This window comes from Diaphorina citri, unplaced genomic scaffold, assembly GCF_000475195.1.
Source record: "Diaphorina citri unplaced genomic scaffold, Diaci psyllid genome assembly version 1.1 scaffold425, whole genome shotgun sequence".
Classification (NCBI taxonomy): Eukaryota; Metazoa; Arthropoda; class Insecta; order Hemiptera; family Psyllidae; genus Diaphorina; species Diaphorina citri.
The window spans coordinates 23,399-42,189 of record NW_007377860.1 but is presented as its reverse complement, the minus strand read 5'-3'; the positions used below and the strand labels follow the sequence as shown (position 1 = coordinate 42,189).

General features: G+C 37.5%; 2 protein-coding genes and 1 long non-coding RNA gene across 3 annotated transcripts in view; 1 reads left to right on the top strand and 2 right to left on the bottom strand.

Annotated features, from left to right (window-relative positions):
* The window catches only part of LOC103508702 (zinc finger CCCH domain-containing protein 13-like), a 50,995-nt gene extending 49,320 nt beyond the window's left edge, over positions 1-1,675 (bottom strand). The window contains exons 1-3 of the mRNA XM_017443872.2: positions 1,433-1,675; positions 816-1,081; positions 130-192 (exon numbers count right to left, since the gene is read on the bottom strand). Coding sequence (XP_017299361.2) covers positions 130-192; positions 816-1,034 — 282 coding nt within the window. The 5' untranslated portion in view covers positions 1,035-1,081; positions 1,433-1,675. The remainder of the gene's footprint in view (positions 1-129; positions 193-815; positions 1,082-1,432) is intronic.
* A 1,802-nt stretch (positions 1,676-3,477) lies between these two features.
* Positions 3,478-18,791, top strand: part of LOC103508698 (condensin complex subunit 2) — a 16,589-nt gene continuing 1,275 nt past the window's right edge. Inside the window, exons 1-8 of the mRNA XM_026823228.1 lie at positions 3,478-3,658; positions 3,983-3,986; positions 5,732-5,820; positions 7,943-8,155; positions 8,572-8,797; positions 9,822-9,983; positions 11,443-11,670; positions 12,073-12,295. Of these exons, the coding sequence (XP_026679029.1) occupies positions 5,773-5,820; positions 7,943-8,155; positions 8,572-8,797; positions 9,822-9,983; positions 11,443-11,670; positions 12,073-12,295 (1,100 nt within the window). The 5' untranslated portion in view covers positions 3,478-3,658; positions 3,983-3,986; positions 5,732-5,772. The remainder of the gene's footprint in view (positions 3,659-3,982; positions 3,987-5,731; positions 5,821-7,942; positions 8,156-8,571; positions 8,798-9,821; positions 9,984-11,442; positions 11,671-12,072; positions 12,296-18,791) is intronic.
* Positions 6,969-7,536, bottom strand: LOC113467186. The gene is made up of 2 exons (XR_003391352.1): positions 7,468-7,536; positions 6,969-7,041 (listed from the first exon to the last, which is right to left on the bottom strand). It is a non-coding gene; the product is annotated as an uncharacterized LOC113467186 (long non-coding RNA).

Here is an 18,791-nt window from a genome sequence, read left to right as displayed (position 1 = left end):
ACTCACTCATAACGGGGCAAACATGTCTGACTGAATCATAAACATAGTAAAATTACCTATACTTATCATGAAGTGACTTTCACATAGTCACTTACCTACCAAATCAAAACTTGATCCTATGTTTCTTACCATTGGTGAATCCGGACCCCGTGAGAAAGTAGGAGGTGGAGGAGCATCCTTTTCCTCATAACTCTGCAAAAGAGGAAGAAGAAGAAGAAGAAGAAGAAGAAGAAGAAGAGGAAAAAAAAAAAACAATAAGAAAGAGAGAATTAATAAAAGAAAATCTTTTTTCTTTTTTTTTCAATCTCTTCTAAGAAAATTTACCTGGATCTGGTTATATGTACAAAGAAACAAACAAATATCATTATTTCAATAAATATTATGGAAGAATATCTCTTGAACATTGTTTTCATCTATACTTAACCTGTTTTTTGACCTCTTCATTAGCTTATACCTACAAAGTTTAGGGGAAAAGACAAAATCCACACAAAACTCTACTTGGAAACTCACACTTTGTGATATAATTGGAGGTGGCAAAAAGGGGAGGAAAAAAAAAAAAAAAAAACAAGAAGAAAGAGAGAATCAATAGAAGAAAATCTTTTTCTTTTTTTCAATCTCTTCTAAGAAAATTTACCTGGATCTGGTTATACAAAGAAACAAACAAATATCATTATTTCAATAAATATTATGGAAGAATATCTCTTGAACATTGTTTTCATTTATATTTAACCAGTTTTTGATCTCTTCATTAGCTTATACCTACAAAGTATAGGGGAAAAGACAAAATCCACACAAAACTCTACTTGGAAACTCACACTTTGTGATATAATTGGAGGTGGTGGGGCTGGTGTCTCAGTGTCTTTGTTTGTTCCCATCAGTTTCCGCAGTTGATTGAGTAACGTGGGTGATGGAGGTTTAGGTGCTTGAGGTTCATCTAAAATCTGAATACCATCACCATGATCACTTCTCATTTCATTGGCACGTCTCTTGAGAATACTGATTGGGATGTTCTTTCGCACATTGGAATTATCCATGATTATCAGTAGAATTTACAAGTGGTTCTCACAATAATAATTGAGCCCTGTAATGAAAGAAATGGTTAATACATAGAGTGATGAATAAATATTTTTATCATCACTACTCAATAGGCCATCTAGGTCTTTTCCTGATCCTAGGACCAATTAAAAAAAAAAAAAAATATCCTTAGCCATTCAAAGGGGTACCTTACAGGAATTCTAGGGCATTCTATGTAGGAGGAAGGGCCTTTCATAGCCAATAGCTAAGATGGTTATTATTTGCAAATTTTGTATTCTATGAGAAACAAAAAATCAAGGTGGAAACTATAGAATGTATTGATTTTGGAACATTCTCAGCGATTATGTCTGAACTGTCTCAGGTCTCAAAATTCCCAGAGCTATTCATTCATACTTACCTAGGGTAAAGATATAAACTTATTTAGGTCTTCATTGTTCAGTAGAAATCTGCAAATTTGCAGTCCAAAGATTTTTTTTTTTGCTGTCCCAAAGTTTGCCCTTGTTCCGTCAGCAGTGCTCTAGTGGCATGATACGGCCTATTTGACAGCAGTGGAACTTTCAAAAATCCTGGGTTTTCACAAAACTTTCATAAAGCTCTTCCAAAATCCAAATTCTAAACTTTCAACAGTTTCAACTTTGCCGGAAGATACGTCCTGTAAGGAAAGGTGAAGCGAGTTAGGGAGAAAGTCTTTGCCATTTTTTTTTATTATTATTATTTTTTTTTTCAATATCGGTACTACCATTTATTCATTCTTCTTTTAAGAGGGTAACGTGCTCATGATGCTTGAGCAATTGTCCTCTACTATTATGTAATAATTGTAATATGTATTGTGTTGCGAATATTATGATGGAATACCTGCGATCAGCTGAAATTACTTTAAAAAACAACCTTTAATTTTTTGAAAGTGCTGAAATTTGTTAAGAAAAAAATTAAAAATAATAATGAGATTTATAACACACATTTTTCAACTAAGCCTTGGTTTTTCCTCTTTCATTAGTATGTTTACCATAGTTCTTGCATACCATAATACATTTATGTAGAGTCCTGAGTCAATATAAAACACATCTGAAAGGTGGTTAACAGTTCTTAAAAAGAAAACAAAAAAATGGACAAAAGAATGAGCTAATATGAAAAATGAACATTATCCTTACCTTTATCTTGGTCTCAGTGTCTGAAATTATCTTTCCCAACATTTCCACAATATTATCAATGCCTTTGATCTTGCTTTTGATTTCCTCCTAGAAAAGACAACAGAAAAGAAAGAGATTTCAAAAATAAATCTAGTAAACCCTAAATATCATTAGAATTTAGAAAGAATATGATTAGGAAAGAAAAGCAGAATACTTACAATGTTGGAAATTTTCATACATACTTCAACCCTTTGTTAATTTATTTTTTTCTTCAATTTACCGCCATTGGATCTGCCAACAATTTTCTGCCATTGAAGTTTTCTCTACACAATTCTGGACATACTTTCCACTTTTGACGTGTTAGATTGTGTCAAAAGGGTTCATACAAAAAGGTCGAGTGGGATTTGGATCTGGTTCTGGTTTTGTGTTCATACATCCAATAGATTCTGCTGTCTTATTTGGCCTGTAAACATAAAGTTGAATATTATTTTCTGAGCCAAATAAAATCAATATCAACTGTGTAGGCCGCGAGTTCGATTTCCGCCGGATTTTATCCTGAACGGATAAGGTTCGTTCTCGGAACGGCTGGCTTTCTCTCCTATCATGTCTTTCTTCTCTCTTCGTTTTCGGGACGATAAGACCTCGGCAGTTACAGTTCCCTCTATCAAACCTCTTGAAAAAAAGGTGTGTGTTATTTACAACTAATCCTCCTTTTCATAGCTTTAATGCTCTAAGTGGATGGTACCTTCTATATTATAGAAAAAATAATGAAAAAATATAAAAGCTCAAATGAAAACAAAGACAACCAACTTACCACTAAATATTTCGATTCTGGTCAGCAGCCGAGATTCTCAAGAGGTCCAAATAGACCATGCATTGTGCAATTCTCTGATCCATGTTGCATTAGGGTGTTGATCATGACTCATACCATAATTTTGTTTGTTTTTATAGTATATCACACGCATGCTTTTGTGAGTATGATAACAAGTTGAGATTTTAAAAACACTGGTCTCAACTTACCGAGAGAAGAGAACCTTTTAGAAAGGATAAATATCTTTTAGAAAAGGCTTATTTTTAAAGTCTTCTCCTGGTCCTTGAGGTCAATAAGTGTCTCATTAATCCCATAGGGGTATAGAAAATAGAAATCTTTTTAGCTCAATATGTAGGGTCCTATTCAGGATGAATCCTGTATGTTGGAAGCAAAAAAGTTTGGAGCTGGGATTTGTATTGGTTTGGCCTTAAGGCACAAGTGTACAGCCAGAGCAATTTTCTTACTCTGTATCTTGTTTTTATTTCAGACAAGTGCCAATGATGATGAAGCCGAGAGATCCCGCTATCGGAAGCAGTTGGAGGAACAGGCCAGGTCTAGCCCAGCTGCCCGTTCTACAACAAGTACCACATCAGTTGGAGCAGGCCCAAGTATTCTGGAGAGTTTTACCGCCAAACAACTCAATGATCATTTCACCAGTTGCATTAAGCTTTCAGCAGAAAATGTAGGTATCAAAGGAAAGGGTACATCTGCCTTGTAAGCACTAAGCCATTGGTTTGATTCCTGCCCTTGGCAGATTTTATCCTGAAAGGATAAGGTCCATTCTTGGAACGGCTGGCTTTCTCCTATCCTTTCTTCCTTCTATCTTCAATTTTGGGTCAATAAGAGATTGTGTATTTTTTCTGATAATTTAAATAGTAGCAGCACCTGATGAAAGAAGGCTCAGTCGGTCACCCATCTAAATTATTGCCCTCTATCATGAGTGGCTCTCTTGATACACCAATCTCAACAGTATAGTGGTATGAAATAATTTGGTCAGAACAGAAAGAAAAAGATTTTTCATGCAAAACTATTCATGGTCTCTTCTTCCCTTATACTCTTCACACCTCTATTTACCTTACATGAATGTAACTTATTCTGATTTTCTCAAGAGGTCCAAATAGACCATGCATTGTGCAATTCTCTGATCCATGTTGCCTTAGGGTGTTGATCATGGCTCATACCATAATTTGTTTGTTTTTATAATATATCACACGCATAAAGAATTTTAAATGACAAAAGACGAGAAAAAAAGAAGAAAAAAACCTAGGTCTAGAATAAAATTTGGACCAAATATTTGGATAAAGTTTGGACAAAAACGAGGGCCATTGACACTGGACTACTGACCCTAGCCTAGTTCATGGAGCATGGTTGGTTTATTTTCTCTTGGGTCGGGATTAGGCTAGGGTCGAGGGTCCGTTGTGGACGCCTCCTTAGGTATGTACGCGTATATGACGTTTCATTAGAAAAACAGTAAGTAATTTGAATACCTAATTCTGACACATGTCGGCAACGGATGTAATTCAAAAGAAAAATAGCGTTCAATTTTTCGGTTTCCATTGAAAACTGTTGAGAAGATTATACAAAAACATGTGCATCTTGATTAATATAACTCTTAATTGATTCTCAACAACACTGCACATAAGAAAAGCTGTGATACCTACCCAAAAAGGTCTAAACAAAGTTAGGACCTCCTTGGCAGGAGTATATGACCCCTTGGCTTTTGTCCAAAAAATTTTGAATTTACATTTCGTAAATTCGTACTTCACAAAAATTACGATGCCATATTTAAGAGGAAAACCCTTAATTTAGCCCATAGATCTAGATCCAAGGGTCACAATTCATCCGCTAAGGTTCGCAATAGAGAAAAGGCTGCAGAGAAAATTGCTTACTTCTCTTATGTGAAAGAGGGAAATAATTAGCTCAACTCAAGAGTTAAGTTAACCCAAACGTTTTCTAATTATTATTTCTTGCTACTATTTCCTATTATTTTACTATTTTCTATCTGACTTACCTGCAATTTCTCATTTTCAGCTACAAAAGCACTCGTCTGCGCGGATTTCTTGTTGGTCAGCAGTTCTGTCGTATATGACGTTTCATTAGAAAAACAGTAAGTAATTTGAATACCTAATTCTGACACATGTCGGCAACGGATGTAATTCAAAAGAAAAGTAGCGTTCAATTTTTCGGTTTTCATTGAAAACTGTTGAGATTATACAAAAACATGTGCATCTTGATTAATATAACTCTTTACTGATTCTCAACAACACTGCACATAACACATAAGAAAAGCTGTGATACCTACCCAAAAAGGCCTAAACAAAGTTAGGACCTCCTTGGCAGGAGTTTATGACCCCTTGGCTTTTGTCCAAAAAAAATTGAATTTACATTTCGTAAATTCGCACTTCACAAAAATTACGATGCCACATTTAAGAGGAAAACCCTTAATTTAGCCCATAGATCCAAAGGTCACAATTCATCCGCTAAGGTTCGCAGTAGAGAAAAGGCTGCAGAGAAAATTGCTTACTTCTCTTATGTGAAAGAGGGAAATAACTAGCTGAACCCAAGAGTTAAGTTAACCCAAACGTGTTCTAATTATTATTTCTTGCTACAATTTCCTATTATTATTTTACTATTTTCTATCTGACTTACCTGCAATTTCTCATTTTCAGCTACAAAAGCACTCGTCTGCGCGGATTTCTTGTTGGTCAGCAGTTCTGCTCTATGCTCCTTAAGGCGTTCCAGGTCCTTGTTGAGCTCAATGTGAAAAATGCATTTGATCTGCAGCTGATTGACTACATGACTCTCATGTTGAAGAAGAAAGATTCCATCATGAATGATTTCTCAGTAAGTAATGAGACATCAGGTTGGGTGGAAGAGCTTATTTTTGTGGAGAATCCTTCCAGTCTATACCTACAACTGGGCATTCTAAATTTTAGCATAAAGCCCAGGTTTTTTTCGCCCCTAATATTTCCAATTTTGGTGATATTAGCAAAACTGTTCAATTCAAAGGACATTCAATAATTATTGAATTTTGAACCTGTGTGGATTCCATAGTAGCCTTTTTTCCAAGTTCTAGAGTTTAATGAACCACTTGTATTTTGTTTTGCCTTAGTTATGTACACTTCACGTTGCTTGAGTAACTGCTGGAGTGAGTCATCTTTCTCTGGGGTAGCACCTGTATATTAACAAATGAATAATTTTATTGGTCCTCACTCATACTGCTTGAATGGAACTAAGGAGTCCTTTAACCTCAGCAGTAGAATAATAATACAAAATTAAGTACCCAAATTTTCAAACAATGTTGAGGACAATATTCCCTGTACCTTAGTTGAGATTGGATCCACTTTGAGGGTGCACAGCTTGTGAACAGTTTGTCCAATGTCTTCACTTGTCTAGTTTTTTCTTTCAAGCATAAAGGACATTTACTTACCTACTCCATAAAGTGTAGGATAAATTGAGGCTGTGGTAGAAAATTCCTGTGGTAGCAAAGTTAATAGCAAATTCCATTGAAGCATGATACTAATAAATTTCAAATCCAAAAATTTGGACCGATTGCAATACTTTCTCATTACTAGTATTGCTTTGCTATAACTGTAGTAATAGAAAGTAAAAAATTCTATGAAAAATAAATCTCACTTGTTGGAGGAGTGGGGGCCACACTCCCATTATTCTGCACTGGCATCATCATTTGCATGGGAGGCTGTTGAGGCCCTTGCGGATAGCCTGGATATACATAGCCCGGGGGTGCCATACCCATCGGATGGTGATATTGCATAGGTGGTGGACCCGAGTAATCCGTTGGGAAACCCGGATGAGGATATGGGTTCATCATTGGAGGATAGTGTTGCATATGAGGATGAGGATGAGACATTGGCGGGTAGTGCGGAGGATGGTGCGAGTGGTTGGATGTCTCATAGTAGGACTTTGCTGAAGATGTACCTGAAGTAAACAATGAGATTTAATTTTAATAGTCTGTTTGACTAAGGCCAGAATTTGCCTTAGTTATGTACACTTCACGTTGCTTGAGTAACTGCTGGAGTGAGTCATCTTTCTCTGGGGTAGCACCTGTATATTAACAAACGAATAATTTTATTGGTCCTCACTCATACTGCTTGAATGGAACTAAGGAGTCCTTTAACCTCAGCAGTAGAATAATAATACAAAATGAAGTACCCAAATTTTAGGAAACAATGTTGAGGACAATATTCCCTGTACCCACTTTGAGGCTGCACAGCTTGTGAACAGTTTGTCCAATGTCTTCACTTGTCTAGTTTTTTCTTTCAAGCATAAAGGACATTTACCTAGTCCATAAAGTGTAGGATAAATTGAGCCTGTGGTAGCAAAGTTAATAGCAAATTCCATTGAAGCATGATACTAATAAATTTCAAATCCCAAAATTTGGACCGATTGCAATACTTTCTCATTACTAGTATTGCTTCGCTATAACTGTAGTGATAGAAAGTAAAAAATTCAATGAAAAATAAATCTCACTTGTTGGAGGAGTGGGGGCCACGCTCCCATTATTCTGCACTGGCATCATCATTTGCATGGGAGGCTGTTCAATGTGAAAAATGCATTTGATCTGCAGCTGATTGACTACATGACTCTCATGTTGAAGAAGAAAGATTCCATCATGAATGATTTCTCGGTAAGTAATGAGACATCAGGTTGGGTGGAAGAGCTTATTTTTATGGAGAATCCTGCCAGTCTACATCTGCAACTGGGCATTCTAAATTTTGGCATAAAGCCTGTTTTTTTTTTTCCCTAATATCTCCAATTTTGGTGATATTAGCAAAACTGTTCAATTTAAAGGACATTCAATAATTATTGAATTTTGAACCTGTGTGGATTCCATAGTAGCCCTTTTTCCAAGTTCTAGAGTTTAATGAACCACTTGTATTTTGTAGTGCTATCAACTCATTTGTTATTATTTCCAACTCCCTTTACTTATCTACTTTTTTTTTAGATTGCCAGCACAACTTTGGATGCAAGTGCCAAGATCTACGGGTGTCGTGTGGACTCCCTGTTTCAAAATGTTGTCAGTATTGCCAACAGTTTGTCAAGCAACAAACCAAACGCCCAACAGGGAGGAGAGGAGGAGGGGGAAGAAGGAGAGGGAGGGGACGATGCAGGAGGAGCAGGAGAGGGGAGGAGGAAGAAGAAAAAGAATCGGCCCAAGGTAAAAATTAAATCTGTGCTCTTCCATTTTATTTATTTTTTTTTATTATTTATCAATGTTATTAATAGAAGAAATAAATGAAATGACCTCAAGGATTCAGCAAAGTCCATCAAGGTCCTTGTTTGGTCAAGTATAAAAAAAATGGGATGGGGGTCATTGTAGTGGTTTCAACCTCGGTGGCATAGTGGTCAAGACACTCGCCTGGTAATCAGCAGGGTTTGGGTTCAATCCCAGCCGAGGCATGAAATTTTACCCTCGTTTATTCGAGAATTTGACCACATAATATTGGATCTCTAAGGGTTGGGTGGTAGAGAACGAATCCAGCGTTAACCTCGCCTAGTGGTTACCTTCCACTCAAGAGTCTATTATTGTTCTTTCTGTACAGTAAACGATATATTTTTATTCTGTCTTTATAGAAAACAGTACTTTCCGAGCATTCTCTGAACAGTATCAATCGTAAGGTGATAGAGAAAGGACCATGGAACAAGTTTCTCATCGATTACAATGACAATACAATGCTCCTTAGCTCTAGTCTTCACCACAATACACTGGGAGTTACCATGAGTAATAATGACAGGCTATTCCCGAGTGAAGAGAGGCGGTATGAGCCAAGCCAGCAGCTTATACGAGTACATTTACCTGGTGAGAATACATTCTATGCATTTTCATATTTTTTACTTTATAATGTTTTCATTTAGAATTTTGATTAACACGAAATTCGAAAAGTTCCACAAGAAAAAAAATCCCCACAAAATGGTTTTCATTCTAAATTGTAAATAAATAAGGAATGTAAATAGGCATGAATAAAGTTAAGTACTTTCAAATTCAAACCAGATAGTTTTTCAATTGGTTTGTCCATACTCTTAAACGGTTAGTTTTGAATTTCATAAACATGTTTACAAATTTTGGGCCAAATCAGGCCTTTGGGGAGCGGGCCATGTTTCTGAGTGCATAGAATAGAATAATAGGGATTTGCATTTAAAACATCGAGTATATTTACATTTAAAATATTTAAATTTTTACATTCATAAATACACAAAAAGCCCACTCCGAGGTTTAGGTGTAGGCCTGTAGGAGCAAACACCCCTAAAGGATGGTCTTAAACGGTTAGTTTTGAATTTCATAAACATGTTTACAAATTTTGGGCCAAATCAGGCCTTTGGGGAGCGGGCCATGTTTCTGAGTACATAGAACAGAATAATATGGATTTACATTTAAAACATTTAAATGTTTACATTTATAAATACACAAAAAGCCCACTCCGAGGTTTAGGTGTAGGCCTGTAGGAGCAAACAGTCCCAAAGGATGGGCTGAGCTTCTACGGATCTACATTTATTAATATATATTCAATTACGCTACAACAACAACAACAACAACAACAACAACAACAACAACAACAACAACAACAACAACAAAGGAAGGGCTAAGCTTCTACGAATCTACATTTATGAATATTTTCCCCTATTCAATTGGACCATCACCCCGGTGTATAGCAGATACAAAAAGACATCTTTTCTTTATTCTGCTATCGCCATTCGGCGAAAGCTAAAGCCGCTACAATACCAACAACAACAACAACAACAACAAAAACAACAAAGGAAGGGCTAAGCTTCTACGAATCTACATTTATGAATATATTCCCTTATTCAATTATTCCCCCTTACAGAATTACCTAGTGGATCGGAGTTATGTCCAACATTCGCCAAGTTCTCCTGGGACATAGAAGAGAGTGCAATGAGCTTCTCATTAGAGAATGAGCTGGAGCATGCATTTGATGTGAATAGAGAACCAGAACCTATACCTGAGCTAGACTTTGATGATCACTTCGGTAAGTAACAAGTGCCTATTAATGAATTTAGTTTGATGTGAATAGAGAACCAGAACCTATACCTGAGCTAGACTTTGATGATCACTTCGGTAAGTAACAAGTGCCTATTAATGAATTTATTTAATTTAGACATCCATCGTTTAACAATGTTGTAAGTATCCATTGTTCAACATTACTTAAGTAAAATAGTAAGGAACAGAGCCAAGAACCGGATTTCACTATTGGTAAATTCTTGGTTAAAATATACTGTAGCGGGGGGATTTCCTAGATTTGAGATTACTTTGTAGATGTATTTTATAATAAATTCTTCTTCTTCGCTACCTATTTTCAGATTATTTATCGGCGTCGAGTGGATTGGAACACATCACATGCCTTCAGGCACACTCCATTTGTCAAGGGTCTAGGTTTTCCTTGCCTTTGGGATCAATGATGCATTTGATGTGAATAGAGAACCAGAACCTATACCTGAGCTAGACTTTGATGATCACTTCGGTAAGTAACAAGTGCCTATTAATGACTTTATTTAATTTACACATCCATTGTTTAACAATGTTGTAAGTATCTATTGTTCAACATTACTTAAGCAAGATAGTAAGGACCAAGTGGATTGGAACACATCACATGCCTTCAGGCACACTCCATTTGTCAAGGGTATAGGTTCACCTTGCCCTTGGGATCAATTTAATTTGAAGGACATGTCAGTTTATCCTCAATATAATTTGAGAATTTGACCACAATAATAGTAGTAGCCTACTGCTGGAGTAAAGGGACTTTTCAGTCCTATGCTAGCATTATAAATAAGGACTATTATTATTATTATCCATTGTTTAACAATGTTGTAAGTATCCATTGTTTAACATTACTTAAGTAAAATAGTAAGGAACAAGTGGATTGGAACACATCACATGCCTTCAGGCACACTCCATTTATCAGGGGTCTAGGTTTTCCTTGCCTTTAGGATCAATTTAATTCGAAGGACATGCCAGTTTTAGAAGTTGTCCAATTTTACTATGGACCTACTCTAATCCAAATTATAGGTATCGATTTTTTTTTCTAAGGCTTTATGGCAGGATTCTCACACAGTGAGCTCTTCCACCCAATCAATCTTCCATCCAACCAACGATTTTTTTAATGAAAGAGCTCCTTCGAGAGATCGCTGCCAATTCTCGAACAATGTTCAGGATGGAATTTCTTAGTCAAAATGCCTAATAGATTATTGAGATGTATTAAGTGGTCAACACTTGTGACGAGCATTAAGTACCTAGGTATGCTAAATCTGTGTCCACCACACATAGTCGACGGCCGTCGATCGATCACTGAACCGTCCACACTGCCTCGACAACATAGATTCACCTCGGCGATCGACTGTGTGTGGACACAACCTGTGTGTTAGTCTGTGCTACAATGTTAGCGAAAACTTATTCCATTGAATTTCGAATAACTTTCTTTCATTTTCCAGACGGAGGAGGAGGCGGGGACAATCATCACGACTTTGACGACGATGCGTCGGAAATTGTCGGCGTGGACAAGCTGGAGAATGCCGCCAGGGGCGCGGCTGCAGCCAAAATCACGGACGTAGCTCAGTTGCTGTCTGTGGACACACATGAGTACAGCTACTTTGATGATAAGCTGCTGGAACTGTGGGCCGGACCTTCCCATTGGAAACTGAAAAAATCCTCAAGCGACAGTAAGTATAGTTTACTGATTTATGAGCTGAAAGCACCTGTTTTCTAACGTTCAAATTGTAGCCCCTGCCTTGTAAGCGCTAGGTCGCGGGTTCGATAAGGTTCGTTCTCGGAACGGTTGGTTTTCTCCTATCCTGTCCTCCTTTTCACTTCACTTTCGGGACGATAAGACCTCCGTTGTCACTGTTCTCTCTATCAAACTTAAATTAATATATATAGGAAAAGTAAGTTTAATCCGAGGCGAAGTTAATGCCTGAGTCATTCTCTGCCACTTAACCCCGATTAATCATACCCATACCGAGTATTCATACCCTTGGAGTAATGCGAAAACAGTCCCGAGGTACAATCAAAAATAAAAAAAAAAGTAAAAATCACACTCATATCTTCACTCCTTTTCCCTTCAGAACGTCGAAACCCGGAAGAAGTGCAGCGGGCCCGCCAAGAGAAGCTGAAGCAGAAGAAAGAGTTCAAGATCGAGTTCAACAGGAACCTGAAGATATCGGACAAGTTTCGACCGTCCAAAGATCGCCACTCGAATACCCTGACGGAGCGTACGATGCTACAGTGGAGCACTAGGAAGGTGACTTACCTGGAGGATTGCCATGCTAATCCTGTGGACCTGCTCAAGTAAGTGACCTTACTTAAATAACAAATAGCCAAAAAGGAAGAGAAATAATAATAAAATAAAGCCAAAAATAATCTTGCACCTAAAAGTGGATGAATAATGTAATAATTGTCGACAAGTGTTAGCAACAACAAAAATATAAAGAATCGTTGCTGAAATTTAGCGCCTTTTGGAAAGTAAACAAAAAATTTGAAACTGTTTTTTCTGGTTTTTGAATTTTTTGATAAAAAGTTAAAAGTTACCTGTTTGAGGAAAAACTATGTGATAACTTGTATAAGAGCTAAACTGTACAACTGATAAGGTTCAAAATGTCCAAAAGAAAAAGTTTGAAAGGGGTGCCATACCCATCGGATGGTGATATTGCATAGGTGGTGGACCCGAGTAATCCGTTGGGAAACCCGGATGAGGATATGGGTTCATTATTGGAGGATAGTGTTGCATATGAGGATGAGGATGAGACATTGGCGGGTAGTGTGGAGGATGGTGCGAGTGGTTGGATGTCTCATAGTAGGACTTTGCTGAAGATGTACCTGAAGTAAACAATGAGATTTAATAGTCTGTTTGACTAAGGCCAGACACTCACTATCAGATGACAGGTACATCTGATCAGGTCTACCTGATAGTGTGTGTGCTCATCAAGTAGACCTGACAGATGGACCTTTTCAGCTGTACCTGTCAGGTCTACCTGATAGTGTGTGGCTGACCTAAGACTCAAAATAATTCCAAGATTCAACCCAAACAAATTCACAGAGGTCTTGTGATAAGTAAGATAGAAAAGGGGGAAAGGGAGGGAGGAGAGAGTTAGTTAGGTAACTTATGAAACTGTTTGTTGTTATTATTATTATTATTTTCTTTTTTTCATTTTCAACATAAACCATTTTTATTTATTTTTGACCATAAAGAAGGGTGAACATTCAAAAATTCAAATTGTGGATGTTTTTTGCTCTTCTCTATTTTAATTTTATTTACAATTGGGTTAGAACACTCATATAAGTTCTACCATATTCCTCTTACCTTCGTTTATGAAATTTAGCGCCTTTTGGAAAGTAAACAAAAAATTTGAAACTGTTTTTTCTGGTTTTTGAATTTTTTGATAAAAAGTTACCTGTTTGAGGAAAAACTATGTGATAACTTGGATAAGAGCTAAACTGTAAAACTGATAAGGTTCAAAATGTCCAAAAGAAAAAGTTTGAAGTCCATTGAGGCTTCTCTGAACAGCGAGACTTTTGTGAGTATGATAACAAGTTGAGATTTTAAAAACACTGGTCTCAACTTACCGAGAGAAGAGAACCTTTTAGAAAGGATAAATATGTTTTAGGAAAGGCTTATTTGTGAAGTCTTCTCCTGGTCCTTGTGGTCAATAAATGTCTCATTAATTTCAAAGGGGTATAGAAAATAGAATTTTTTTTTAGTTCAATATGTAGGGTCCTATTCATGGATGAATCCTCTAGGGTAGAAGCAAAAAAGTTTGGAGCTGGGATTTGTATTGGTTTGGCCTTAAGGCACAAGTGTACTGCCAGAGTGAGCAATTTTCTTACTCTGTATCTTGTTTTTATTTCAGACAAGTGCCAATGATGATGAAGCCGAGAGATCCCGCTATCGGAAGCAGTTGGAGGAACAGGCCAGGTCTAGCCCAGCTGCCCGTTCTACAACAAGCACCACATCAGTTGGAGCAGGCCCAAGTATTCTGGAGAGTTTTACCGCCAAACAACTTAATGATCATTTCACTAGTTGCATTAAGCTTTCAGCAGAAAATGTAAGTATCAAAGGAAAGGGCACATCTGCCTTGTAAGCACTAAGCCATTGGTTTGATTCCTGCCCTTGGCAGATTTTATCCTGAAGGGATAAGGTCCATTCTTGGAATGGCTGGATTTCTCCTATCCTTTCTTCCTTCTCTTCAATTTTGGGTCAATAAGAGATTGTGTATTTTTTCTGATAATTTAAATAGTAGCAGCACCTGATGAAAGAAAGCCCAGTCAGTCACCCATCTAAATTATTGCCTTCTATCATGAGTGGCTCTCTTGGTACACCAATCTCAACAGTATAGTGCAGGCATGTCAAACTGGCGGCCCGCCTGAGTCATTCTCTGCCACTTAACCCCGATTAATCATACCCATACCGAGTATTCATACCCTTGGAGTAATGCGAAGTAATGGTTATGCATTAGGTTGTAAATGTTTTAATTTGTATATATTGTTCAAAAATAAATAAAAATGATCTTTATTATACACAAAAAAAGTCCCGAGGTACAATCAAAATAAAAAAAAAGTAAAAATCACACTCATATCTTCACTCCTTTTCCCTTCAGAACGTCGAAACCCGGAAGAAGTGCAGCGGGCCCGCCAAGAGAAGCTGAAGCAGAAGAAAGAGTTCAAGATCGAGTTCAACAGGAACCTGAAGATATCGGACAAGTTTCGACCGTCCAAAGATCGCCACTCGAATACCCTGACGGAGCGTACGATGCTACAGTGGAGCACTAGGAAGGTGACTTATCTGGAGGATTGCCATGCTAATCCTGTGGACCTGCTCAAGTAAGTGACCTTACTTAAATAACAAATAGCCAAAAAAGGAAAAGAAAGAATAAAAAAATAAAGCCAAAAATAATCTTGCACCTGAAAGTGGATGAATAATGTAATAATTGTCGACAAGTGTTAGCAACAACAAAAATATAAGGAAAAATAAATAAAAAATAAGTATTGCAACTTTTTTTATGAACTGTATGTAGGATTGTAACAATAATAATAAATAAATAAAGGACAAAAAAAAAAAAAAAAAAAAAAAAAAAATATATATATATCCTTAGCCATTCAAAGGGGTACCTTACAGGAATTCTAGGGCATTCTATGTAGGAGGAAGGGCTAAGATAGCTAAGATGGTTATTATTTGCAAATTTTGTATTCTATGAGAAAAAAAAAATCAATGTGGAAACTATAGAATGTATTGATTTTGGAACATTCTCAGAGATTGTGTCTGAACTGTCTCAGGTCTCAAAATTTCCCAGAGCTATTCATTCATACTTACCTAGGGTAAAGAACTTACCTAGGGTAAACTTATTTAGGTCCTCATTGTTCAGTAGAGATCTGCAAATTTGCAGTCCAAAGATTTTTTTTTGCTGTCCCAAAGTTTGCCCTTGTTCCGTCAGCAGTGCTCTAGTGGCATGATACGGCCTATTTGATACTTGACAGCAGTGGAGCTTTCAAAAATCCTTTGGGTTTTCACAAAACTTTCATAAAGCATTAAAGCTCTTCCAAAATCCAAATTTCTTCTTAACTTTCAACTTTTCTTTTATTTTGATCTTGATTTTGTCCAATTTGACTATGGACTACTCTAATCCAAATTATAGGTATCGATTTTTTTTCTAAGGCTTTATGGCAGGATTCTCACACAGTGAGCTCTTCCACCCAACCAATCTTCCATCCAACCAACGATTTTTTTAATGAAAGAGCTCCTTCGAGAGATCGCTGCCAATTCTCGAATAATGTTCAGGCTGGAATTTGTTAGTCAAAATGCCTAATAGATTATTGAGAATAGAATAGAATAGAATAGAATATACCCTGCTTATACTGCCAGAATGAGACTGAAAAGTCCCTTTACTCCCGCAGTCTAAGCTAAATTAAATTAAACTTAAATCAAACTTGTGACGAGCATTAAGTAGGTATGCTAAATCTGTGTCCACCACACAGAGTCGACGGCCGTCGATCGATGTCGACTGAACCGTCCACACTGCCTCGACAACATAGATTCACCTCGTCGATCGACTGTGTGTGGACACAGATTAACACAACCTGTGTGTTAGTCTGTGCTACAATGTTAGCGAAAACTTATTCCATTGAATTTCGAATAACTTTCTTTCATTTTCCAGACGGAGGAGGAGGAGGCGGGGACAATCATCACGACTTTGACGACGATGCGTCGGAAATTGTGGGCGTGGACAAGCTGGAGAATGCCGCTTGTTAGTCTGTGCTACAATGTTAGCGAAAACTTATTCCATTGAATTTCGAATAACTTTCTTTCATTTTCCAGACGGAGGAGGAGGAGGTGGGGACAATCATCACGACTTTGACGACGATGCGTCGGAAATTGTCGGCGTGGACAAGCTGGAGAATGCCGCAAGGGGCGTGGCTGCAGCCAAAATCACGGACGTAGCTCAGTTGCTGTCTGTGGACACACATGAGTACAGCTACTTTGATGATAAGCTGCTGGAACTGTGGGCCGGACCTTCCCATTGGAAACTGAAAAAATCCTCAAGCGACAGTAAGTATAGTTTACTGATTTATGAGCTGAAAGCACCTGTTTTCTAACGTTCAAATTGTAGCCCCTGCCTTGTAAGCGCTAGGTCGCGGGTTCGATAAGGTTCGTTCTCGGAACGGTTGGTTTTCTCCTATCCTGTCCTCCTTTTCACTTCACTTTCGGGACGATAAGACCTCCGTTGTCACTGTTCTCTCTATCAAACTTAAATTAGCTACTTTGATGATAAGCTGCTGGAACTGTGGGCCGGGCCTTCCCATTGGAAACTGAAAAAATCCTCAAGCGACAGTAAGTATAGTTACTGATTTATGAGCTGAAAGCACCTGTTTTCTAAGGTTCAAATTGTAGCCCCTGCCTTGTAAACGCTAGGTCGCGGGTTTGATAAGGTTGGTTTTCTCCTATCCTGCCCTCCTTTTCACTTCACTTTCGGGACGATAAGACCTCCATTGTCACTGTTCTCTCTATCAAACTTAAAAAAAAATATATATAGGAAAAGTAAGTTTAATCCGAGGCGAAGTTAATGCCTGAGTCATTCTCTGCCACTTAACCCCGATTAATCATACCCATACCGAGTATTCATACCCTTGGAGTAATGCGAAGTAATGGTTATGTATTAGGTTGCAAATGTTTTAATTTGTATATATTGTTCAAAAATAAATAAAAACGATCTTTATTATACACAAAAAAAGTCCCGAGGATTCCAGGCGCCTGCTAAAGGACATTCCGGCCAATATGCAACAGGACGTGACCGCGCCTGTCACCTTTTTCACCGTGCTCATTCTGGTCAATGAGAAATCCCTCAGTATGAGCGGAGAGAGCACTGAAGAAGTGACCATTCATGCCAGCACTGTGAATAAGGCCCCCCTCCCGGCCATGCCTGGACCTTCATCAGCCACACCGAGGTGAAAACATTGGGACCTACTGGAGGACAATCGATAACAGTTCGACAAAAATCGTTCAAAAAAGGGGGGGGAGAATCGATATTTTTCAAAGAAAATCGTTTTATGGTGGAAAAATCGATAATATTTCAACGAAAATCGTTTTATAGGGGAAAAATCGATAATTTTTCAAAGCAAATCGATAATTTCTGGTGAATGAGAAATCCCTCAGTACGGAGGAAGTGACCATTCATGCCAGCACTGTGGCTAAGGCCCCCGTCCCGGCCATGCCTAGCCACACCGAGATGAAAACACAGCTGTTTTGGAGGAGGAAGATCGTTTTAAAGAGGGGAAAAAAATCGATAATTTTTCAACGAAAATCGGTAATAATTCCGGTAAAATCGACAGTCATTCCTCCACTCAGATGAAAAAATTGACCGAAATCCGGGACCTCCTGAACAATACTCATATTTCCGTATCCTTTTTTATTTAATTGTTGAGACAATAATGTCCTTTGTGAAAATTGCTTTTAATGTATGGTACAAATTTATGTTTCATTCCACGTAACTTTTCTGTATATAAAAAAAGTGTGTCTTTTCTTCCGAGAGTTTCTTTGTAAAATATATCAGTGGAGATTTTTCAAATGTATATATTTTTTTTTATCAAAAATCTATCAGTTATTTTTCCTTTCTTTAGAGGTTTGATAGAGGAAACTGTAACAACGGATGTCTTATCGTAAGTTATCGTCCCGAAATGGAATAGAGGAGGACAGGAAAGCCAGCCGTTTCGAGAACAAAATTAATCTGGTTAGGACAAAGTTTGCCCCGGGTGGGCATCAAACCTGCGACCTAGGGCTTACAAGGCAGGCTACCTTTCAAGCTAACTAGCCTGGTACTGAATTCTTCAAAGCTAACTTTGGGGGGAAAAAACACCAACAGAAAAAGAAAAAAAATCAATATTCAATAAATTAAAAACAAATGTACAAAAAATTCAATAATTTAATTTTTGATTAAAAAAAAACAATGCATAGGATAACATGAAACTTGTATTAAACACAACAGCGCCATCTAACATTCTCTTGTGAAAATAAAATGCGAGGGGTATCTTATAATGAAGGCTAAGATGCCAGAAGGGTTTAACTCTACTTCCAGAAGGGTTTAACCCTACTTTCAGAAGCAATTACATTGGTCAGTATTAAACTTTAGCTCTTAAACGCTTAAACTTCAATCTGTGACCCTGGCTATTAAACGTCATTTTTTTTTTTTTTAATTTAGATGCGTTAACATTTTGATGTCCTTCGCACCGTGTCATTTCTTTAAAATTAAATAAATATTCGGGCGAATGACCACGCCAGTGGCTAGCTGTTAAAGCC